This window comes from Suillus subaureus (genome assembly GCF_016647635.1).
Source record: "Suillus subaureus strain MN1 chromosome Unknown BJ212scaffold_9, whole genome shotgun sequence".
Lineage (NCBI taxonomy): Eukaryota > Fungi > Basidiomycota > Agaricomycetes > Boletales > Suillaceae > Suillus > Suillus subaureus.
Genome location: NW_024538565.1, coordinates 609227 through 630975, shown reverse-complemented (window position 1 = coordinate 630975; position 21749 = coordinate 609227). Strand labels below are relative to the sequence as shown.

Below are 21749 nucleotides of genomic sequence, written 5' to 3'. Positions count from 1 at the left end.
GCAAGGTAGTAAGCAACTTGCCAAGTCTAAGTTGCAATCGATGACCTTCCCAATTTGGGTTATCAACGTTTCGGCTGTGATTCTCACTCGCAAGATGACAGCTGTTTTCCAGGCTGCTCTTCCGCCAAGCAGTCCACCAATGACAGAGTCGTCTCGTCCAACTATGCGCAGGAAGAGTTCGGCGCAGAACTTGCTGTCGTCGTTTAAGCCTGCGAACGGCGCTGGCAACGCAGCAACGATGGGCAGCATATCATCGGCTACCAGCGTCGCTTATACTTCAGTCTCCACACCAACTACAATTCCTGCATCCGGCAGGGAATGGGATGGCCAGTCTGTTCACTCTGACACGCTTTCATCTAATGCCACGTTGGTGGGCACTGGCACACCGGTCATTGCGCAGGGAACCTCTGTCGAATATCTCCGAGATTTGGTGCAGAAGCGGATCATCACGTTAACTTACATGCGAAATGTTCATGAAGGGTGTGTTCGGTCTGCCCTTATATCACTTCCTAGAGCTCATGACTGCACACAGGAGAAGTCATTGGTTCCATACAATTATGATGTCCAGGACTGAACTCGACAAGGCATTCAATAACTTAGCCATGCGCAAACGGTGCGGCAAGCCCCGGGATTATTACTTATAACGATTTTGCTGAGATATTATGAGACAGGACATATCGATTTGCTATCCTTGCAATGTCTCTTTCAAATCTGTTAGATATTCCTCAAGTTCAAGACTTTCTTCGCGGACTAATGAATACCATGAATGAATATGACCAAGCAAAGGAGGAACCTGACCGTCAGCCAAAGATCGTAAGCTTTTATCCAACAACCATGGGTCGTTCACGGCTTACTGCAGGTCCAGCGGTTATTCCGGCCCAGAGTATCAAAGCGGCAGGCTGCTGGCGGTTTCGCTGAATATACTGTACCATATACGGACGGATCGGAAACATCATACCTCGTTTCACCTCATATAGTGCGTTCCCTGCGGGTTTGACAGTATTCTAATTAACTGAAATGTTCACAGCCATTCCCTCTAGACTATCATCAGACCCTTCTCTCCCTCCTGGATGTCATCTCGGAAGTATATAATAAAATATCTCGAATACTGGGCCCCTCACCATTTCCAAACTCTGGACAACACATGATGGGACCTCTCGGACTTCTCGCACCACATCCTGGTGTTTCGTATTTGTTCTCTGGCGCCGACTCCAATGTGAAGCAAATGGACGACGGTGACTCCAGCCTGTGGGGTATCGCAAACGTACATGGTGGCTACGGCGGTGCTCTTGGAAGCCCGCCACCTAGCTGGACGCCCGGGATGGGAGATATGCTCCTAAAAGTGGACACGAAATTCAAGGTAATAAATTCGGGATGACATGGAAACATGGATATTGAACAAAACACGACAGAAAATAACGTCAGCATTATTGAAAGAGTTAGACCAGGTCGCTCGAAACGGAATCAAGGATGAGTTGACGTCTCTCGATCCACTCCTTCGGAATGTTGCTTCACCCGACGATGGAAAAGAGATGTATGATTTTGAAGGCATTTTCTGACTCACTGGAATCATTCGCGGATATAAATTGTACTTTTATATACCCACCCCATTTGCATGTAGAATAGTGTATCATTCATCTCTTGATGGACGTTCGTATTTATTATGTCGTGCAACGAACCTGAAGTGCGTGACGTCAGAACGCGAAAAGTCACACAGGTCACATGTGGGACAGTGGAATTACGCGACCACAACGCGTTGCTAGTGCCAGAACCTCTTTGCTCCTTTCTTTTTGGAACCTTTGGACGAGTTCTTCTAGCATCCTTCTATTCTTGAAATCTTTTATCTACCACAAAGTTCAAACTCTCGTCCCACCGAGCTTCATGCCAACGAATAACGTTCAAGCTCTTCTTTCCACAAATATCCCAGACCCGAGCGATTTCCCTATGCCAGACTTGCGACAACTGGATGCGAGTATGCGGTGCACAATTTGCGGCGAATTGTACGATGCACCCATAACGCTTGCCTGCGGGCACTGCTTCTGCTCACTCGTGGGTGCCTTACCCCCTTTCTCATGCAGCCTGTCATCTGAATGTTGCCGGTAGTGTATTCGGGAACATATTGTCAAAGAATCGGAGTGCCCAAGCTGCAGGAAGCCGACAAGTGAAGGACAATTTAGGACAAATCCAGTTCTCGAGGAAGCAGTGAGTGCATGGAAAACTGCACGGTGAGTCCTGCATCCCCCCTTGCGTAGATGCAGTTTCAACAAGTACAGGTCAACTATCCTCCGGCTCTCCCGTGAAGAACAAGACCGCACCAGAAGGAGTCAAGAAGAGCAAACACCCCGCCGGTCCAAAACCCCATTGACCAACGGTAAGAAGCGCAAGCGGCGCGTCAGCTCAATGTCTTCCGATTCAGATGTTGTTATTGTTCCGGGTCCTTCTAATTCAAGCCAGCTCACCTCTTCCCCGGTACCAAACAAGTCCAGGCGTTTGAGACGGCAAGACATGGAGCCTTCGTCCGATCCACAAGAGGAAGAAATAGTGCAAGGTTTGGGTGTCCTTGTATATTGTGGCACAGTAGTGCTCAATTCGTACTTAGGGGGTCGGATGGTAAACTGTCCTATCTGCAACGTGTCCATTGTCATGGGGGATATCAACACGCATTTAGACTCGGGATGCCAGAAATTCCCATCCGGTGCTGTGGCATCAGGCACAAAAGATCAATGGTCAAAGTTATTTTTAAAAAAGGGGAAGAGTAGGGACAACGGGTAAGCGTTGGTTTAATTCTGACCATAACGAACTGACAAGAACGTGGAGGCAGGATTGACGTGGATGATGCAACGGAGCGCATACCCAAGGCCTCATATGATGTATTGAAGGACAAACAAGTCAAAGACTTGTTGCATACTCACAATTTACCCATCATCGGTGACCGGAAAACGTGGATCGCTCGGCATCAACGGTGTGTGACTTCTTGGTTCCAATTAAATCCGCAGTTATCAATGGATCTTAGCTGGGTTATGATTTTTAATGCCAATTTGGATAAATCTGGATCTAACAGGAAGACTACGAAAGAATTACGCAATGAATTGAAGAATTGGGAAGATAGTAGAAAGCGAAGACATCTTGTGGATAATACAGCAACTCACATGGTGGGTCTTCCGTTCCTTCTATTGCTGAGAATGCTTATCGCAAGCTGTAGTTGAACAATCAAGGAGAGTTTGCACGGCTAATTGCCGAAGCACGGGACAGCAAGGCTAGAAAAGACTCCAGTCCAACAATCGTGCGGCAACATCCTCAGGACGATAACGTTGTTGGAGATTCTGAAGATGATCAATCGCTTTCGTAAGCCAACTATCCCTATCTAAAAATGTGGCTTGGATGCTGCAGACATGTATCGTACGTTGTGTTTTGTCGTGCTTTTCGGCAGGTAGCGAGCGCTCGATGTGAAGACACCCTTACTTTCTCGCCAGCTACTCCAGAGCTGGGCGGGTAACGTGTAATCAATTTCTTTTGACCCTCAGATTTGGGTACACAATGCCCTTTTCCATTGATCCTCGTTCAAGTGGTCCACTCGGTTTCGTTGGCGGTCGCGTATGAGTTCAAAACCAGGTACACACCTTCGTGGAGCAGTTTCCCAACACGTTTCAAGAAAACCCGAAGCTTCTCCTTTGTGTTGTTGCAGAGCCTCCGCTAAGTGCCCGTGCCACAGTAGCCTTTGTCCCAGTGGCGATCAGTCCACAGTAGTCCACAATTTAACTGCTTTTTCTGACAGTCAGACGAGTCTGAGTGGCAAAGTACTGTATATAAACTTGATGGATCTGTATGATACACTAAACATTATTCTGAACATGAGCAGGCTCACCCCACCACTGTCGGTTAGCGATTCTATATCTCGTAGGAAATCGCAAACTAACGCAACATTCATACAGCTTCTTAGTAATTTAAGCGCTCTGTCGGCATCAACCACAGCAGAGGTAAGTTTAAATGGAACATGCCAGGTGTTGGGTGACTTGACTGCCATTCAGGAAGAGAACACTGCATTTGTGACTGAGCAGTTTCTCCCCCGCAAGCAAGATGCCGTGTTTGGAGATCCGTTTGTCTTCCAAACGTCAGCAACCAATCAGCATATTCGCGCGAGGCTCATCATGCTCTCACCGTTCCCATCTGATACTGCTCCGTTGGCCAAATCGGTAGCATATCTTTCTAGTCGCTTTGGATCCATCAAGGCCGAAGTTGTAAGTGTATCCCACCAGGTGGTCACTTAGGTGACCGACCAATAATGAAATGACTGCATTTAGTAATCTTGGCTTCTTTAGTTTCGTACACCTGGTGCAGAGAACCACTTCTTTCGCCTTCATATTTTCGCATGCTCAGCCGGTGTGAAAATTACACTACCCCCCTCTTTCCGGGGTATTGTGTCCATCAACGACTACGAGGGTCTACGTCGTCGTCGGCAAATTCGTTGTGGTCGTACCTTCAACGAACGAATGCGCCGTGGTTTTATCAGGCTTGGTTCCTGTGCGCTCGAAAATGACGACGAAGTTTTCATCCACGCCGAGGGAAAGATCGAGCTAATGCTGAGAACGGAGAGTGATGTCAATGATAGGGTTTGGTCTCGCATGGATCGTGGCATGCGGAAGATTTTTCAACGGCGCCTAGGTTCTTCTAGGCTGTTAGACTCAGCTTTGGGCGCTGCAGGTGGTTCTTGAAGACGTTTCTCTGTGTATTGTACTGCTCAGTGCTGTCTGGATACAGCTATGTACAACTTGAAACTCGTAATAGGCATTGTTGTGGTATCGGAATGATGGCCACGTGTTGGCAGGACACGAGCGAGGCACGCGGAGTACATTGTCGAGCCGAAGTAGAAGGCATAATTGTTCTCGCCTTCAGAGAATCAAGATTGCAAGCGCGCTTTTTTGTTTCCGAGTACAAGACTACCCAAATAAGGCATAAGGGAAACGATTTGCGGGATCATGACTCCGTCTCGGTGACGTATAGTGACCGCCCTTCCCAAACCCTTAAATATGCAGAGCCTTGGGAGAGTTCCCGACCCAAGGACGCACTTCGTATTCTTGTCCCCGCTCGTATTTGTTCATCACGATATTTCGTTCACTACTGGATTAATTTGCGCGTCATGTCGAGATATTCGAACTGCTCAATGTCATCAGACTCGGAGGTCAGTTTCGTCCTTCAAACACAGTATAACGTCGAGCTAAAGTCTGCCTTAGAGTTCATTATCACTCAAAAAGACTCATTTATTGGTACAACACAATCCTCTTTGCCGTATTTGCGTGCCAGTAGCTGACCCTATTGCACAGAGGATTAAGCCAACTGGCACTCGTAAGATTCACTACAACGCTCTGAGCGACTACGATTTTATGCTCAAGACACCGAAGCCCATTGATATATCTCTGGCGCTCCCACACTATCGTGCGCGCAATCAGCCGGTAGACCACCGTTTGGCTATGTTCATCAGTAACGAGACGTCACCGATTAAGCTCAAAGTTGTAAGTGCCATATCTTGACTTGCTGTATTATGTCTCAACATCTCTACAGTGCCGCTCTGTGCCTCGTTGCAAGTTTTTCCTCGATATCAGAACCACCACTTCCAACGTGACCGTTTGGTTGCCCTCAGATTTTCGAGGTCACATTCGTTGTTCGGGTACACCATCTTTCTCAGCTGGTTTTGTCAACCGCATGATGGCAAATGTCCGTGTGAATGAGGCAATGTCAATGGAAGACAATTGGGACAGCGACGAAGTATGGGTCGATACCCGTGGTCTGGTGACTTTCAGGATGTGGGATCTTCACACCAACGCTCCAGAAAGCCAGCCCAAAGAAACGTTGAAGCGCATTTTTAGTTCGACTTGTAAGAAATTACCGGAGAGGAATGTTAACTGGGATTTTCTTCTTGAGGATTGAGAGCCGGGTTTTCTTGACTTGTTCTGTCGCTCTTTTCGATTTCTGACTTCATTCGAACCCTATACACTTCTTAACACTGACTGCCAATTGATTGGTCTTTAGGTTATCACTCTTTCTTATATCCCAAGTGTAGCATGCTTTCATTCACTCTGCACAAATGTAGCCTTTTTATACCTACCGCAAACATCACTGTATCAATATGATCCTCGACGGACTGACAGACTTATAGTAGGTACACAACATTATAATCGATTCAATTTAATACACAAAGTATTCGGCTATCACATACCAAGACGGCTTGGGAAATTTGACTGTCTATGGTTTGCCGCCGGTAATGAAGGTCTTGCTACACGACCCTGGCTTTCCAACAATAATTGATGCACACTGCCCCTGTAGCAGTTTGATTAAAATTAGCCAGCCTGTTGGACGTAGTCAAATGCTCAAATGCAACCCTACTTTTGTAGACACATGAAGTACATGGTTGTGACCAAGAACGATGGTCGGAAGGCTAGCCGCCAGCCCACCAATTAACCTGTCACCCCCTCAAGGAAAGACTGGTGCAACGCATGTTCGCTTGCAAAGGCATATCAGCCTGAAGGCAGCCTGGCACTGGCTGAAACTTAAAGCGTCAATGCGACTTGTTAGAGTGCTCGGCTACCTCTATTTATCATGTCCGTGTTGAAGTCGAGCTGGAAACCCCTGGCGGCATCGGGATATTTGTGATCCAATACGTCTAAACAGTAGTAGTCCTTAAGCATTACCTAATTCTGCTCGTCATCATTCGCTGCAATGACGGAGATTCTGGTGGGAAGATGGTTGGCCGCAGCACGGTCTTACGACAGTCAGTGCCTACTCAAACAAGGGTGTCTTCCGCAGCCTGTGACGCGGTGAACTCGGCTAGGCTAACCCTGACGGACTTCGTAAAGAGCTTCCCGAGGTGTGACTACTTTTGCAATGCACACTACACCCTTGGACGAATGTCCTCGCTGCGCAGTCACCCGTGGTTGTCGCTTTCGCCGTGTGAAGGTTGATACAGTAGCCGCAAAGACGGGTCCAGTTCGGCATCGGCGTGACATAACTCTCCACGTTCTGAAGGCGGGTAGAGTCGAATCTTGAGCAGGCCAATGGTCCAGTGCACCATCTCATCATCAGTGGCAGGTGAATTTGATAACTGACCGTGTCTTGGACCTGGCATTGATTTGATTGCACCACTCTTTTTCTGGCTTGTTCGATTCACGCGAAGGTAGCGGAAAAAAATCCACGCCCTCCACCTATAGCATAATTGTTCTATGTGCGTCCATTTTTGGGGCTCCTTGTCCACTCCGTAGCATACCAGCCGTTATTGACATCGGTAAAGATCTGGGGTAGGTTACAGCTATAACCGGCCATGTCGGTCTCCAAAAGCTCTGTTTTTTCGTAATGTGCAATCTAGTTGTCGTCGTCTGTATTGTTGCAGTAGAACTTTGCAGCGGACCACAAAATAGCATGAGCGATGATGACTACATCGGACCGCCTGTCGACAGAAAGCTTCATGACATTGGACCCTATCCATTGAACCTGGACGCGATGAGAGCGCACGCAGGAAACCTGATGGGGAAAGTGCGATACAGGCTATGCCGATAGCAAGAAGAGCCACGATGAATCGCGATTAGTCTCCTAGAGAAACATAATGTACTGACACGGTCATAGATCACTTACCAGGAGGAAGATGGATGCTATTTTTGGAACAGTATAACTGCACTTAAGTAGAACAAAGGTGCTACAATCCTGTAAGATAAAGCTATAGATACAACTTGTCATATAAAGGGAATTAACACTTGCTACCGGCTGTCGTGTCGTCCAACAGGCTCAGACACTTTTCTAGTGTCTCCACCAGGGCAGAGTTTTCCAAAGCAGCAGCAACACGCTCCTTATCATTCAACTGTTTATTTACTAAGGTATGGGTCAAAAAGGGGTAGAAGGGGGCAGGAGTTTGGTTGCTAACCTGCAAGTTCACTCTGATGCGATCCTGGTTTTACTCGGATATCCACTTTGAAACGCTGAGGCAAACTTCGCATCAGTCGCACGCGAATGGACAACCCTGAGCAGGTAGTTAAGAGAGATTCTTAAAACGTTGTAAAAACACTCGCCAATCAATGTTGACATCCCACAGTGAGGTACGGTGGGAGTAAACTCGACCATGATGTGATTGTCACCCATTTTAATCTGCTCTGCAGAGACTACCCTGAGTTCTTCAAGAGAATTGGGATGCTCAGGATCTGCGATAGAGCGGATCAAGTCTGTAGAAATGTGTGCGATTTAGGCGAGTTTAGGAGTTAAGAAGGCCTGAAACGTACCAAATATCTCATCCTCGTCGATAGGCTCCACCTCAGACTCGCTGCTGAACTCGGGCTGGTACTGTTCGTCAATCCATAGTGACTGCCCTGCTTCAAATTTCGATTTACGGGTAGAGCGTTTGGAAGCATAGACGGTTGGGTTGGCATTGAAGATTTCTCCGTTCATGGCAGGAGGATTTATGAGTAGATCTTGATTAAGCGGCATTTCAGCATTCTGGAGAGTCGCATTGTCACGTGTCGTGACACAGTGTGTCACAGCGCGCCCTGAACGCGCCAATAATTCCCTTTACCTTTACCCTTTGAACGACCATTTATACCTGCTCTCTTCTGTTGTTTCTCCAGTCTGGCTCCTTTACTTGGATATGCCACCTAAAGCAAGTCTTGTTCACTTTCAAACTTATTTGTCCTTAACGCAGCCATTTCAGCGAAAGCGTGCGGACGCAGACCCCCAAGGGGCTCCTGCAACTCGTTCGACGCGAAGCTCAGCGCGGACCGGTAGGCTCCCATAATCCTAATGATTCCAGTCCGATGAATTGAAATGCAAGGTGGAGGTCAAAACGCCACAACAAGTGTAGCCAGTGTTGGAGCCTCGTACGTCCTGTCTTCTTACTGTGTTCCGTCCTGATGATAATAAAGGCTATGAGTAGTGTCGCAAAAGACAGTTCTGCAGATGGTGTAGATGTGCGCAAGCTTGCCCGGGCTGTTGAACAATCTCCTTTACCACTCACTGTTCCGCAGGTGGCTCCGCCTCAAAAGAAAACAAGAAACACCGGAACGAAAGCAACGTCAAGAGCAATAAAAACAACTACAAAAGGTCGTACCAATACGACGATTGCGTGAGTCTTCCGGCCCTTGTATGCTGTAGTGAACTCACGGAAGACCTCCTTACGCCCAAATTGCTCGCCACGTTCACGAAAGAAGTAATGATGATGTAAGCCTGCGGCAGACATCCTTTTCCCAACTTTATATAACACCATTCCATCGCTTGCAGAAACTCGCCTCGACTAGGTTTGCATTGAACGAGTAAGTCTGCCTTTAGTACACTTCAATCCTGACGGCCACGACGGATCAATCGTATCTCACGACTCAACCTTCACGTCGTTCACGACATTCCTTCATGCGCCTCTCGTCTTTGTTGTGCTGTGTCTCTAACACGCCCGCTCGCAGCGACGAAGTAGATGAGATAAACACGGTGGCGGTACGTGCAACTGGTAATCATCGCTTATACTCTGTACGCCTCTGACGTCATCGTTGTTCCTCTGTTTCCCTAGCCCAAGGAATCCCAAGAAGCCCCCACCGAACCGTATGTCCCTCAGCGGGCGCAAGTCCTGTTCAACTCATTTGCCGATGAAGACGACCGCGATGTGATTGGACCAGGAGGACTGGAAAAATTATGTACGGAGGCTGACATACCGCTTGATGGTGCACAGCCCCTTATCCTTGCGTGGCAGCTAAAGAGTAGCGAAATGGGCAAGTTCACGAGGGCAGAATGGTTGCATGGAATGGGGTTACTTGAGTGAGTCTCTATGGTTTAGTTGTGCTTTGCTATTTCATAATCAAGTGTATCAGAATCTCCTCATTGCCAGTTCTAGCTCAAGCCTTGAGAGAGCTTGAAGATCTTCTTATTCGTGATAAGCAGGCGCTTGCTCGCTCGGCTTCCATTTCGAGTCAAGCAAGGAAGCGTGGTATTGCGAGCACAAAAGAGCCCTACAATCGAACTCGTTACAGGGAGTATGCTTCTGACCGCAAGACTGCTTTCGCAGATCTCTATCAGTTTTGCTTCACGCTTGCTAAGCCACCGTGAGTTTTCAGCTATCTCCGAAAGGTAATCCTTCCGATCATTCATATCAGACAAGCACGAAACATCGACTTAGAGGTAAGGAGCTCTGCGTCCGCGGCGAATCATGTATCTTATCATTCCCAATATAGACAGCTATGGCGCTGTGGTCAGTGCTCCTTGCTCCACGATATCCAATCATCAACGATTTGATCACCTTCTTACCTGTACGTCGCTGTCACCCCTGCCATGGATGCCGCTCATATGTTCCTGTAGGAAAAAGGTACATACAAAGGCGCAAACAAAGATATTTGGAACATGGCAAGTCCTTTCATCATCAGGCATATGACGTACTGATGCAAGATAGGTACACGAGTTCTGCCACGCTGTGGACCCTTCCTTGTCCAGTTACGAAGCTGATGGGGTACGTCACATCTTGCGTGGTAACTATGTGTGCACTAAATCTCGTAGGCTTGGCCATCATTACTTGATGACTTCGTTGCATGGATGAAGAGTAAGACAAATGATGGCGCGGGACCTGTTCCAGCCAAGCAGGAGTGATAGTAATCGTCGCTGTCATACATTGTCGATCACATAATGTCTACTCGATGGCGGGTACGATTGTCGACTGCGAGCATCATTTAGTCATTCATAACAGTAGTCAATACATCTTTTGCATTTGTTGGGTCCTGCCAGTCCTCGATACGTCTCTGAACCCGTACCTTTTGTCCCGACTTCTCATGTTTGCCTCGCATCTCCGCTATCTCTTTCTCAATTGCTGCAATGCGGCGGAATGACGCAGCTAGTGCTTGCACTGATACGCGGGGTGCGTCTTTCACATCGGCAGCGAGGTGAAGTCTGCTCCGACTCCGAAGTTCTGCTTCGGCGCGCTTTCGACGGAGATCGAAGCGCGAGGCGAGCTTTCCTGTGCGAGGTGGTATCGACGGGGGCAGGATGGCAGCCGATGGTTTGATGGTGTCAGGAAGAGGAGGTAAGCCCAGTGACGACCGTACGTCTTTCCAGCGCCCCTCAATGAAGGTGTGAGGGCTGTGCGCACGAGGGTGTTCATCGTGAAGGGTTGCTTTCGAGAATAGCTGGCGTGCCAGCACAGCAGCGAACAGGATAACAATGATGATAATAGCGAGCTGAGAGAGTTGCTTTTGGCGTTGTATGCTATGACCAGCCATGTCAGCCGGCGGGTTGCCAAAAAGCTGAGGTGGGGATTAAATGTTAATTACCTGGACATAATGACCTCGAGACTCATGGTCAGCCACACAATGTACAATACCGTGTTCCAGACGTGTCTGGCCAGGCGCGTTCGATGCACGTGACGAATATCACTCTGACATGCAAGCCAAATGCTCATCGTGTATTAAGTACGACCAGTCAAACTACTGTATGCTTTCTTGCTAGCCTACTCAGTAGTCGTCAACTTCCACGGGCTTCACAGCTTGCATTTTCTCCATCGCCTCCCGGAACTCAGTCTCCGCAAATATGGCAGCTTCCTTGGCCACCTGCAGCTTCTTCTCCAACTCGTCTACTGTCATCGGCCTCATCTTGCCACTGTGTTCTACCATGCCAATATTGTCGAAGCGGCGGAGGGTATTGCCAACCCGAGGCATAAAAATGTGACGATCCCAGCCACTGTCATTGAATGCAAGGACGGCGCGTACCGCAGCTGTGTTGATGTCACGATGAAGTTCCTCGAGCTTGGACAACTGCACTTCCATCCAACGGGCTCGACGCTCAAGGGCGAGCGTCAACGCGGCGACTTCGTCTTCCTTGCCAGCTGTATCATCACCGCCGTCGTCTAAGAAATCATCACCCTTGAGCATGTCACGAAGTACGCCATCAAATGAAGAGCTGTCGTCCCACGTCGTCCGAGGAAGCAGGCGCAGGAGGTCGGAGATAGTCTGTGTCAGTGTCTCCAACAGCTGTTGAAATGAAGACACGGCATTATCGATGGAGCCCGAAGGCATGTTGGTAGCGAATGACCCGCCGCCCACAGAAAGGGCAGACAACGCATGCACCAGGGGACCGTACTCAAGAGGCATCTTGGCAGCGGGATTGATCTTTACTAAGTCAAAGAACGGATGATTTGGAAGATCCATGCTCGGATTCCTCACGTCAATGTCGTCGAGTAGATCAGCAAGTGAGGTAGGTCCCACAGGAGATGATGTATCCACAGACTGCGCCCTCGAGTTGTTTGGGCTAGAGACGACTGTATTCGTAGTCTTGGGAGGTGATGGAAAATTCACAGCCTCTGAAACTGAAATCGATGGTGCAGCCGATGCATCTCCAAGAGTAACCTCATCTTCCTTTGGGATCTTGATTGGACGAGTGATGGGTTTATTCTTCTTTGGCATCTTGGACAGTATGGGGGCTTGTTCCACGGGTTCAGATGTCTTAGATGGAGCGGGGGACTGCTTAGCAGTTGGAGTAGCGGGCGCCTGACCAGAGGAGCCTGCAGACTTCATAGCTTTGACCGCCAACGCAGACTTTGTAGCTTTTTGAGCCTTGGCCTGAGCTACCCTTGCCTTTTCGGCTTGAGTCTTTTCAGCCAGGGCTTGCCTCTCCTTCTCCTTTATGACAGCTCTCTCCATCTCTTCCTCAGCCGCCTTCTCTCGTGCCTGCCTCTCCTTCTCCACTCTCTCCGCTTCTGCTTTCTCCCGTACCAACTTCTCTCGCTCTTCTCTCTCCTTCGCCAGCTTCTCCTTCTCCATAGCCTTCTCTTGCGCAATCCGGGCCTTCTCAGTGGCTTTTGCAGCTGCTTTTTCTTGGGCTGCCTTCTGGCGCTCGAGCGCACGCTCCGCCGCCGCCGCCTTTTTCGCCGCCTTGCGTTCTGCTTTGGCCTGTTCTTTGCTGCCCTCGGCGGGTGATGATGCCTCGCCAGGCCGTACATCAGGCGGAGGCAGCACATCGGCGTTCAGGGCGGGAAAGTCAGCAGACGACAGTGCCGGGACCGGCGAAGGTGAGGACGAAATCGAAGGAGTGACTAAAAGTGAAGTTGGCGAACGAATAGATGGTTAAAAGAAAAAGAGGGAGGGAAACAACCGTTAGTCAGCATGCATCTAACCAAGGCTAAAACCATCGAGGGAGGGGAAAAGGAGGGGACAGAAGAGGAGAATCGAAATAATGTTGGCCGGATGCGAAGGTCCCGGAAGCTCTCATGGCCGGTGGTAGAATCTGCGCACTGCAAGCACGGGGCTCGGTACTCTGACCTGGGACTCCCTCCCCTGAACAAAAGAAAGGGACTCACTATTTGGGTATGCTAGGCCCGGCGGGGGGCCATACGTGGCCGTAGCAGCTGGTGCCGCGGTCGCAATTGCTGGTGTACCAGCACACGACAGACTTGCGGAGGATAGTACGGGCGAAGCGAAACGTGCTGACATGATTGCTGGGTCACTGAAAGGTGCAAACTGGTACTGAGGTTGATCTGAAACTGAAAACAAAAATGCAAAAAAAAACATAGACGGCATCATCATACAAGAAGCATACACGTGAACCACAATGAATCAAATCGAAGCGCAAAAAGTGAAGTGAAGAAAGAGAAAATCGTCAATGCGCAGTCCAGCGGCTTACACAAACAGAAGTCTCCTACCAGCTGTAGCGTTATGCATCTGCATCGAGCCAGCACGCTCCCTGCTCGACTGAATCAGCTCACGGAGCTGGGCTTCACTCACGCTCACACTCGTGTCGAACGGCTGAAAGCGTGTCGGCTGTGTCTGTGACTGCGCGTGCTGCTGCGGGGGCGACTGCACCGTCTGCGCTTGCTGCACAAGCGGAGAACTGGTGGAATATCCTGCGTAGTCTCCATGTCCTCCATGACTCCAATGCGACGATGTCATCGCGGGGGTCTCCGAAGCCGTGAAAAACGAGTGATGGCTATCACTCGCACTCAACGGGGATGACACATGAACGGGGGAACTCGCAGCTGTTGAGCCTTGCCTCCCCCGTGCGAATCCAAATCTTGAAACCTTCCGTTCCTCATCAGGGTACGACGGCGAGCTACGCGCACCACCATCAGTTGAGGATCCTTCCGTCTCCCCGAAGGGATTAAACGACCCAAGATAACTCTCACGCATTGCGAGGGGGTCATATATGGAGCGGGCGGGATTATGAGGGTACATGGCTGGCACTTGATGTGTGTGAGGATGTGCTTGTGGTTTGAGCGCAGGGAATGCGTCCATAAAGCCACCGGCGAAAGGCACGCGAGCTTCCGCTTCAAGCGCGCTGAATACTGCCTCTCCTTCCGCATTCACATCTACATCTGCAAGCTTCGGGTCCAGATTGAAGCTGAACCCACCCTCGCTCCCCGAGAGCATACGCAGCGTGCGATCGAAATCGGGAAAGACGCTCACTTGCGTGCTCGAAAGTACCGCCTCGCGCCGCGCTTTGACATCGTCAAGTAGCGCTTGTGCAGCGGTGGACATCTGATAGCTTCCTCCAGACATTTGTAGTGCTTGGAGACTTGGCGCAAGAGCAGGCTCTATCTTAGATGTACGAGTCGGAGGCGGGAGACCAGGCGGGGCATCTGGTAAACCTGGTGGCAGAGAGGCAGGTACAGCCGGTGTACTGTCCACACTCTCCGTGGAGCGCGGGCGCACCGGACTTGGTGGCATATCCTGACTGCCAGATCCTACATCATCTGAGTCGATTGCCATTGACGGTGAGGGCGACGTCGGCGGAAGCGGTGCTAGTTCCTTGACCCGGAGAGTCTTAACTTCAGGTGGCGTTGGGGGACGCGGAGAGACAGCGGGTGTCGGGGGCCGAGACGAAGATGCGACGGAGGGTGTTTTCGTACTTCCTCCGCCACCTGAGCCGGCCTTGCGATCGTGCTGTGGGCGTGGTGTACGCGCCTGCCGCTGACCACCACGCCGGGGACGCTGAGCAATGGTAGCAGTGGATATCGTACTGCTGGGCGTCGGATTGGCAGGTTTGGCCCATGCTGCAGTGCGCGGGAGGCCTGAAAGAGGTAATGTATGAGCGAGACAGGAATAATTGTACGGTCACAACGCACCATCCCCATTCTTGGTCCCCCTGCTTTCTGTGTCCTTTATGGTATGCTTCCTGGAAACGGGTAAGTCACCCCATAAAAACGTTTTCAAAATCCACACGTACAACGTTGTTAGATCTTCCTTTGTAAAGCAGTCTTTCTCATCTCCCCATTCGTGCAGATTCATACAGGTGTGATCAGTACATGACACACCGCGAAGAAAGGCCATGCAATACTTGGTCGTCCCATAGCTAGCACGCATGACCTCTCGACCTCCTCCTGGACTTGGGGCGCCATCAACGGTTGAGATACAGCGTGCGGCATCCTCGCGCCGATGATACGTAATGTAGAGTCCTACAATAGGTGCACCACCCCCTGAGGATGTACGCTTGACGAGTAAAATCTTGGAGATTTTGCCGTATTGCCCAAAGTAGTCATTCGAGCGAAGGGTGGGGATGAGCTACGTCGAAGAGTATTATTGGATGAGGTGAGAAGTGGTTTGATGAAAGGTGTAACATACCTCTTCCTTTGCAAATCGAGGACCGATACCAACGACATATACAACGTTGCGCTGGACGACGCGGACATTGGCGAGATGGCGCCTACCGAGGGCGTCAAGTTCTTTGCGCTCACGTTCACGTTGTTTCTTCTGCTGGGTCAGGCGTTTATGGCTACAACACGCCAGGAAGGCCTATATTGAATTTTAGAAGTAAATTGTGAGGGCGGAACGCACTCTTCTTTCGCAATAGGTTTAAACTGAACAGTTTCGTCGGTATATTCACGGCGACAAGCGGGACAGCGGCCGTTGAGGTTCTGCTTAATATGATGCCAACAGAATCTACATATCTGAGTGGGGCTGAGCGCGTCTACCTAATACATATGAACGAGAGGATATACCTGGTACCCGCAGACACACGGCTTAAAATTAAGGTCTGAAATATCCATCTCTTCGAGACAAAGCGGACAATCTGCATCATCCTGGGATCGGTAAATAAATGACGTTATATGTGATCATCAAAAAAAAAAAAAAGACTTACGGCGTCATCGTCGCTCCAATACGCGTCCTGCACCCCGGCGAGAACATGAGACTTGGACTGGTGGGCGGAGAAGCCAGCGTGGACGACGGGGGCGGGAAGAGATGGATGGTGGTGTAACCTAGTGGTAGACATCTTGAATATGCGTAAATCAACGTGCTCGTTGTGTTAGACGACGATGAAGATGACGGCAAAGGGTTGAAATGGATGAATGAGTTGCGTTTGAGGCGTTGAGCAAACGCGACTTACAATGAGGCTGCAGACTTTTCCCACACTTCATCTATTGTTGATTGTTTGTGTTGTGGCACTCATCTAGATTCCATTACGGATTTCTAGGTCAACCTGAAGAACGATGTTCAGAAGGAACCAAGTACTATCTATCATGGTAGGGGACACTAATTCCGCATCCAGGACTTGCAGAGTATGCAGACTGGTGCAATTGACTCATTTCACAAGTAAGTACAATCCAGCCTCGAGCACACTGGCATTGATACGTAACTCGCATACGCCATAGCGCGTCCCTCCAATTCCTAGAGGTTGCTATAAGTATTAGCGCGGCTCTGACTTTTGTTTCCTCGACGATTTAAGAAGTGCTCATTTTGTCGTATTCTGGCTCCCGCGTATGACTATGTTTCTTACATGTTGAGGGCTAATACGTCTGCTCATAGAGCCTTACGCGGGTCGCTCAGGTCTTTCAGCACATCCGGTCCAGAAGTCGTCATATATGTGAAAAATTGCTTTAGCCTATCACAGCTGAACCTGCTGATTCACCATTCTCTTGCGCATCCTGACACCCATACAGGCTGCGACTGTCTCGAGAAGAGAAGATCATATCAGGCTTGCACATCCTATCTTCATACGAAGAATACGCAACTAGACAGCCGGGAAGATGGTTTACAGTCAAGTTATCTTCACCGCTCATAGCTAATCCAGTTTGACAAGACCCAACCTCTGCATTGCCTCTCATGCTGAGAAGGTCTAACTTGGGGCTTGATTTGGTCCAAACTGCGGGACTCCTCGTGCTTAAAACACTCTTTGAATTGGACAAGGCCGCTCTTGTGCAGGTCGGTCTTTTTGTTCCTGCTGGATTTTCTGGATCATTGTGGATCTACTCCTAGACACCACGGGGGCCGTCAACCGTTTCAAACTCGATATCTACGTCGATTCTTCTGGCGTTCGGGAGCCTTCGGTCAGAAGTTATCATGAGCGTCCACGCCTTCAGTCGTCTGCGATTCCGTAGGGTTTTATATCGAAACTCACGTCTAAGTTTGTATGTTGATTACCTATCATGTTACATGCTTGGATCGCAGATAGGAAGGCTGTCCTGGTGCATTCAGGTGTCCCAAGGCAATACATAAGTAAATCTCTGGGGATAAGTGTCAGGTCTTTCTTTCTTCGATCACTGGTTGTCGGCGTTGAAAGCTATAGCATGATTCACGTGAAGGGCAGAACAGTCCAGTTTTCAACGCGATTGGAACTGGGTACAACAACTGACTCGTCTCGCATCTGTCCACTGCAGACACTCGAGTTGAGGTGCATGCCCTGTTAGTATGTGGAAGTGGCGATGGACTGCGGATGACTCTTGGCGATGGATGGAACTCAAATATTCTAAGACTCCCGAGTCGTCGAAAATGCGGTGCAATGAGGGGTAAAATAGGTCTGTGGGCTAGTTGATTATAGTCAAATGGACAAGGCAGATCTTCTCCAGACTCCAGCTGGGAGCTCATCCGCTGGACAAAATGACTACACACCAACGCCATGTCGTGAGGGAGAGTCAGGCGTCCAGTGCTTGCTAGGACCTATTATATCATCTTTGACAGTGGCATCCTTGACTCACTGAGGATACTGCAGACCTTTGCTGTGGAAGGTGAACAGAAGAAGCACTGAGTTACTTAGTAACTGTGAAGTTTTTCTGATTCGCTATTGATAGCTACTGACTGTAGGTCACTAGTGATACGAGGAAAGATGGAAGGAACCTACCTCATGCACATGAATCGTCTGCGAGATAAATGATAATGGCTGACCACACTACCAGTGATTAAAGTTTAGGGGGTAGCACCCTTATGTCAGCTCATATCGCAGCCTAAAACGGCAACATGCGGTTTGGACTCGACGCGTTATTTTCGACAACCTAGACGCGGATTCCGGAAGCAAATTTACGAGGTCAAAGTAACTGAGACGTTCGCTTCAAGGGCTTTCACTGTGCGGAGATCTGTAGAACTCGAGAACAAGAAGATTGTGTTATATGTTTGCTAGACTTCAAGTTCATTGTTTTATTCGATTGATGAACAACTTGAAAGTACGAAGGACACACCTTCCACGACACGCGTCAATGGCCGCCACTCAAGCTCCATTCAACCTTCACCAATACCTGTTCTCAACAGCGTATCTACTCCAAGCCACAGCACAAGTTCAAAATCTACAGTCATGGCTACAGAAAAAAAGCACTTCACGTCGAAACGGTTTGTAGATGCGCCTATCTCACAGCTGTCCAAAGCTGGAATCAGACATGAGTACGTTCCATAGTCTGCAATTCTACCCACGTTGACGGACCGTCACGTAGGTTTCTGACAGATGTCCAAGGTCAGTCTGGTACACACTGTATAATGCGGCTGAGCTGATGCGGTAGTATTTGCCATAGATGCCACGCTCGAGGTGGGTGTGATTGAAAATCAGTCTACTAAGCTAATGATCGTACATTGTAGCATGCTTTGTCGGGCATTGATCTTCTGGTGCAAGCGAAAACTGGAACTGGTGTGAAGTGCGACTAAATTATTCAGTCATAGACTAACTTTACACACAGGGAAAACCATGGCGTTTCTTCTCCCCGCCATCGAACGACTCGCTTCCTCCCAATTGACGTCCTCTGACGTGGGCAAGATTCTTGTTCTGGCGCCTACACGAGAGCTGGCACTTCAGATCGAGGAAGAGGCAATGTCCCTTCTTGCGCACCACCCGTACGGTGTGCAGTCTGTCATCGGAGGTACAAAGTATGCATTCTTTGGCGCATATTTTGATATATATTAACATTTGCAGCATAAACACAGAAAAAAACCGCCTTAACTTCTTCCACCGCTCGCACCGACATCCTAATTGCCACCCCCGGTCGGCTTCTCGACCATCTGACTTCGGGGCTCACCCTCCGCCCAAGCGTGCTCGTTCTAGATGAGGCAGATAGGCTGCTCGATCAAGGATTTCGCAAGGATTTGGAGCGCATCGTAGGATTCTTGCCTGATAGACGGGGAACAAAGCGACAATGTATGCTGTTTTCTGCGACTTTTGATAAGGCGATCCAGAACGTGGGTGGGTTTTGTGTGTAAAAATAACATGTACTGATCGTTTGGGCGAGTAGATCGCAAAGATTTACCTAGATCCAAATTACAAATTCATATCTACGCTACACGCGGATGAGATCAACACACATGAACATGGTGTGTACATCTTTTTCATAAGCTATCGATGAACTAACAGGGTGGCATGTATGTAACTTAGTTCCCCAGAGTTACCTCGTCACGCCCCTCGAAGATACCCTTCCGATACTTGTTTCCCTCCTCAAGCAGGCAGGCCCAGAAGCAAAGACGATGTTGTTCTGTACAACGGCACGTGGTACGGCCGTCGTTGCGAGTATCTTGCAACAAGTGTCTGCTGCAAGCCCACAATCTATGCTTCCCCCAATCTACCAGATCCAAAGCCGTATGTCACAGGCTGCACGTACACGCGCCGCACAGGAGTTCCGCGATGCCCCAGAAGGGGCGGTTTTGGTTACAAGTGATGTGACTGCGAGGGGGATGGACTTTCCAAGGTGGGTCTTATATCAATATCTTAAAGTATCCTCTTTGCCAACAATCATGCTGTCGTCCAATCATTTTTCTCTATGTTGATCTTTTTTATTTCGTGTCTTGCTCCTGCAGTCTACTTTCTCTTCATCACAAGGTGTACTGACATCATCTTACAGTGTAACATATATCATCCAGCTTTCCCTCCCCAGCTCGCCCGCACAATACATCCACCGCCTCGGCCGAACCGCGCGCGCAGGGGCTGCCGGTGAAGGCATATTGATGCTCATGCCCGACGAACAGTTCTTCTTGCGGCTGCCAGAGATCGCCTCGCTTCCGTTAACGCCCTACACGCAGCTTGAACGTACTGGTAATTTGAAGTTTAAGCTAGACGACCGCTCCATCGGCCAGGCATATTCTGCTTGGCTTGGGTTCTATAAGTCCTGGCTAAAGCAACTGCGATGGTCACCCACGGAGTTGGTGAAACAGGGCGCTATATGGGCGCAGTGCTTGGGGTGGCCGAGTGTGACGGAGGTCGGCGGTGGACCTAGTACTTCAGGTAGTGCTCCAGCACAAAGAGGCGCAAGGGGTAGAAGTGTGGTGGCGACATGGATCCCGCCGCCTATCGCAAAGCGCACTGTAGGATTGATGGGTCTGCGTGGAACACCGGGGCTAAACGTGGTGGATCGCCTGGACGATGCGGGTGACGGTCCAGCTCGGAATACAGGAGGAGGGGGACGTGGAGGGGGGCGCGGGCGCGGGCCAAAAGCTACCAAACCGCCCACAGAAGGGGCAAGCGATAATAGGACTGCGCACACACCAGCCACTAGAAGGGGCAAAGCGAAGGCAGGACAATAAATGTTCGAAGTGGCTTATATTCCTTGGGAAGAAGTTGGTAGTTAGAGCTGTTAGAGTCCGACATCATGCCTATACCTCAATGCATTGCTAATTGATTGTCTTAATTCAAACTGCGGCGCTCAGTGACTCAAACATATATCGCAGTACCGGCCTCCCTGAGCAACTGCTTTTGTGTCACGATGTTTCACCGACCGTTAGCATATAATTGACAACAGAGAGGTCCAGCTTGCACTCCTGTGGGCTCAACGGACGGCCGAGACAAAGTCTTGACAGGAGAGACTAACGACAAGTATTGCGGTATTCGAGGCGATGAGGGCAGGGCACTGACAGGGGTAGGGTGGTACATGTTAGCATTTGGTAATTGAGGAGTATGGTGAATGATAATGAATGATATGATATCACGATATCAAAGCAACAAGCTCGAGTACATTAATGAAGCATCTAAAAATCATCATCATCATCAAAATCTCGCCTGCGCTGGTACTAGTTGGTAGTCGCGATCAGCAATCTTCCGTCTCAAAAATTATGACATTGATGTGGTCGAATACTCACCACTATAGTGGTCTTCGTAGTTGTCTTGGACCGTGCGTCCTCCATCTGAATACATCAGATTCAGCACTGTACATGCTCACACGAACAAGACTACACACCTGATCAAGAAGGTCGATCAACTGCTGCTCGCTCACACGTCCCCGCAGCTGTCCTGACTGAGCCATCCGCATAACGACGGTCTCGACCTGCCGCGATCTCTCCGGGCTCACAAGGGCAATGCGGGATACTGGGTAGTGAACACAAAATGATGATATTGAGTACGGGCACTGAGCCAGAAACAAGGAGTACGCACATCGCTCTCGGGCAGCAATGTCGAGGATGGTTGCCATCATATCCCTGCGCATCTCATCTTCAGCTGCCTTCCGCTTCGACTCGTCTTCTGCTGATGCATTTTGGTTTTGTGGTGACAATCCCTGTAGATTCTCCATGAAAGGGTGTTAAGAAGTGTTTGAAGTCGTGAAAGTTATTATAGTAGGGGTCAAGCTTGGATGTGAT

At 49.5% G+C, this 21749-nt stretch overlaps 11 protein-coding genes across 11 annotated transcripts; 7 read left to right on the top strand and 4 right to left on the bottom strand.

Annotated features, from left to right (window-relative positions):
* The first annotated feature begins 65 nt into the window (after positions 1-65).
* Positions 66-1678, top strand: BJ212DRAFT_1342392 (uncharacterized protein). Its single transcript, XM_041335181.1, has 6 exons — positions 66-480; positions 533-613; positions 672-813; positions 866-976; positions 1028-1360; positions 1413-1678. The coding sequence occupies exons 1-6, from the start codon at positions 95-97 to the stop codon at positions 1557-1559; spliced, it is 1200 nt and encodes a 399-aa protein (XP_041195221.1). The 5' UTR covers positions 66-94; the 3' UTR covers positions 1560-1678.
* A 46-nt stretch (positions 1679-1724) lies between these two features.
* BJ212DRAFT_1060396 (uncharacterized protein) lies at positions 1725-3977 on the top strand. The gene is made up of 9 exons (XM_041328960.1): positions 1725-2049; positions 2104-2225; positions 2274-2548; positions 2600-2768; positions 2822-2962; positions 3014-3152; positions 3203-3345; positions 3474-3878; positions 3933-3977. Exons 1-8 carry the CDS (start codon positions 1882-1884, stop codon positions 3598-3600), a joined length of 1284 nt encoding a protein of 427 aa, XP_041195220.1. The 5' UTR covers positions 1725-1881; the 3' UTR covers positions 3601-3878; positions 3933-3977.
* On the top strand, positions 3597-4808 carry BJ212DRAFT_1446070 (uncharacterized protein; the record flags this gene model as incomplete). The annotated part of the gene is made up of 4 exons (XM_041338184.1): positions 3597-3644; positions 4029-4238; positions 4320-4662; positions 4759-4808. The coding sequence occupies 4 exons, from the start codon at positions 3597-3599 to the stop codon at positions 4806-4808; spliced, it is 651 nt and encodes a 216-aa protein (XP_041195219.1).
* Positions 4809-5161: 353 nt separating this feature from the next.
* BJ212DRAFT_1478916 (uncharacterized protein) lies at positions 5162-5925 on the top strand (the record flags this gene model as incomplete). Its single annotated transcript, XM_041339781.1, has 4 exons — positions 5162-5179; positions 5232-5264; positions 5322-5510; positions 5560-5925. The coding sequence occupies 4 exons, from the start codon at positions 5162-5164 to the stop codon at positions 5923-5925; spliced, it is 606 nt and encodes a 201-aa protein (XP_041195218.1).
* Positions 5926-7735: 1810 nt separating this feature from the next.
* On the bottom strand, positions 7736-8427 carry BJ212DRAFT_1446068 (FAM96B protein; the record flags this gene model as incomplete). The annotated part of the gene is made up of 4 exons (XM_041338183.1): positions 7736-7857; positions 7910-8005; positions 8055-8204; positions 8262-8427. The coding sequence occupies 4 exons, from the start codon at positions 8425-8427 to the stop codon at positions 7736-7738; spliced, it is 534 nt and encodes a 177-aa protein (XP_041195217.1).
* An 89-nt stretch (positions 8428-8516) lies between these two features.
* On the top strand, positions 8517-10051 carry BJ212DRAFT_1059992 (uncharacterized protein). The gene is made up of 11 exons (XM_041328957.1): positions 8517-8635; positions 8687-8756; positions 8813-8852; positions 8909-8942; positions 9000-9097; positions 9183-9192; positions 9253-9284; positions 9429-9459; positions 9533-9656; positions 9713-9777; positions 9831-10051. The coding sequence occupies exons 1-10, from the start codon at positions 8624-8626 to the stop codon at positions 9721-9723; spliced, it is 462 nt and encodes a 153-aa protein (XP_041195216.1). The 5' UTR covers positions 8517-8623; the 3' UTR covers positions 9724-9777; positions 9831-10051.
* Positions 9489-10592, top strand: BJ212DRAFT_1060236 (uncharacterized protein). The gene is made up of 8 exons (XM_041328959.1): positions 9489-9656; positions 9713-9777; positions 9831-10061; positions 10113-10137; positions 10191-10207; positions 10322-10359; positions 10406-10462; positions 10510-10592. Exons 2-7 carry the CDS (start codon positions 9728-9730, stop codon positions 10456-10458), a joined length of 414 nt encoding a protein of 137 aa, XP_041195215.1. The 5' UTR covers positions 9489-9656; positions 9713-9727; the 3' UTR covers positions 10459-10462; positions 10510-10592.
* Positions 10365-11321, bottom strand: BJ212DRAFT_1060220 (uncharacterized protein). The gene has a single exon (XM_041328958.1). The coding sequence runs from the start codon at positions 11223-11225 to the stop codon at positions 10680-10682; it is 546 nt and encodes a 181-aa protein (XP_041195214.1). The 5' UTR covers positions 11226-11321; the 3' UTR covers positions 10365-10679.
* A 135-nt stretch (positions 11322-11456) lies between these two features.
* Positions 11457-16203, bottom strand: BJ212DRAFT_1267907 (uncharacterized protein; the record flags this gene model as incomplete). The annotated part of the gene is made up of 10 exons (XM_041330687.1): positions 11457-13033; positions 13115-13204; positions 13298-13474; positions 13640-15004; positions 15059-15108; positions 15160-15494; positions 15555-15705; positions 15768-15880; positions 15932-16012; positions 16072-16203. The coding sequence occupies 10 exons, from the start codon at positions 16201-16203 to the stop codon at positions 11457-11459; spliced, it is 4071 nt and encodes a 1356-aa protein (XP_041195213.1).
* Positions 16204-18495: 2292 nt separating this feature from the next.
* Positions 18496-20702, top strand: BJ212DRAFT_1298120 (P-loop containing nucleoside triphosphate hydrolase protein; the record flags this gene model as incomplete). The annotated part of the gene is made up of 11 exons (XM_041332657.1): positions 18496-18581; positions 18632-18651; positions 18710-18723; positions 18774-18822; positions 18872-19058; positions 19105-19173; positions 19220-19367; positions 19421-19499; positions 19522-19547; positions 19569-19870; positions 20024-20702. The coding sequence occupies 11 exons, from the start codon at positions 18496-18498 to the stop codon at positions 20700-20702; spliced, it is 1659 nt and encodes a 552-aa protein (XP_041195212.1).
* A 441-nt stretch (positions 20703-21143) lies between these two features.
* On the bottom strand, positions 21144-21682 carry BJ212DRAFT_1478910 (PDCD5-related protein; the record flags this gene model as incomplete). The annotated part of the gene is made up of 4 exons (XM_041339780.1): positions 21144-21185; positions 21255-21299; positions 21353-21480; positions 21547-21682. 4 exons carry the CDS (start codon positions 21680-21682, stop codon positions 21144-21146), a joined length of 351 nt encoding a protein of 116 aa, XP_041195211.1.
* Between the last annotated feature and the right edge of the window lie 67 nt (positions 21683-21749).

Bases quoted from the DNA above. Each gene is read 5' to 3' on its own strand.
- BJ212DRAFT_1342392 (XM_041335181.1), top strand. From the start codon at position 95: ATGACAGCTGTTTTCCAGGCTGCTCTTCCGCCAAGCAGTCCACCAATG. The intron at 977-1,027 runs GTGCGTTCCCTG...AAATGTTCACAG, and splicing joins ACCTCGTTTCACCTCATATA to CCATTCCCTCTAGACTATCA. The intron at 1,361-1,412 runs GTAATAAATTCG...AAAACACGACAG, and splicing joins AAGTGGACACGAAATTCAAG to AAAATAACGTCAGCATTATT.
- BJ212DRAFT_1060396 (XM_041328960.1), top strand. From the start codon at position 1,882: ATGCCAACGAATAACGTTCAAGCTCTTCTTTCCACAAATATCCCAGAC. The intron at 2,050-2,103 runs GTGGGTGCCTTA...TGTTGCCGGTAG, and splicing joins GGCACTGCTTCTGCTCACTC to TGTATTCGGGAACATATTGT. The intron at 2,963-3,013 runs GTGTGTGACTTC...AATGGATCTTAG, and splicing joins TGGATCGCTCGGCATCAACG to CTGGGTTATGATTTTTAATG.
- BJ212DRAFT_1059992 (XM_041328957.1), top strand. The intron at 8,757-8,812 runs GTAGGCTCCCAT...TGCAAGGTGGAG, and splicing joins GCGAAGCTCAGCGCGGACCG to GTCAAAACGCCACAACAAGT. The intron at 8,853-8,908 runs GTACGTCCTGTC...GGCTATGAGTAG, and splicing joins GTAGCCAGTGTTGGAGCCTC to TGTCGCAAAAGACAGTTCTG.
- BJ212DRAFT_1060236 (XM_041328959.1), top strand. From the start codon at position 9,728: ATGGGCAAGTTCACGAGGGCAGAATGGTTGCATGGAATGGGGTTACTT. The intron at 9,778-9,830 runs GTGAGTCTCTAT...CAAGTGTATCAG, and splicing joins CATGGAATGGGGTTACTTGA to AATCTCCTCATTGCCAGTTC. The intron at 10,062-10,112 runs GTGAGTTTTCAG...CATTCATATCAG, and splicing joins TTCACGCTTGCTAAGCCACC to ACAAGCACGAAACATCGACT.
- BJ212DRAFT_1060220 (XM_041328958.1), bottom strand. From the start codon at position 11,225: ATGGCTGGTCATAGCATACAACGCCAAAAGCAACTCTCTCAGCTCGCT.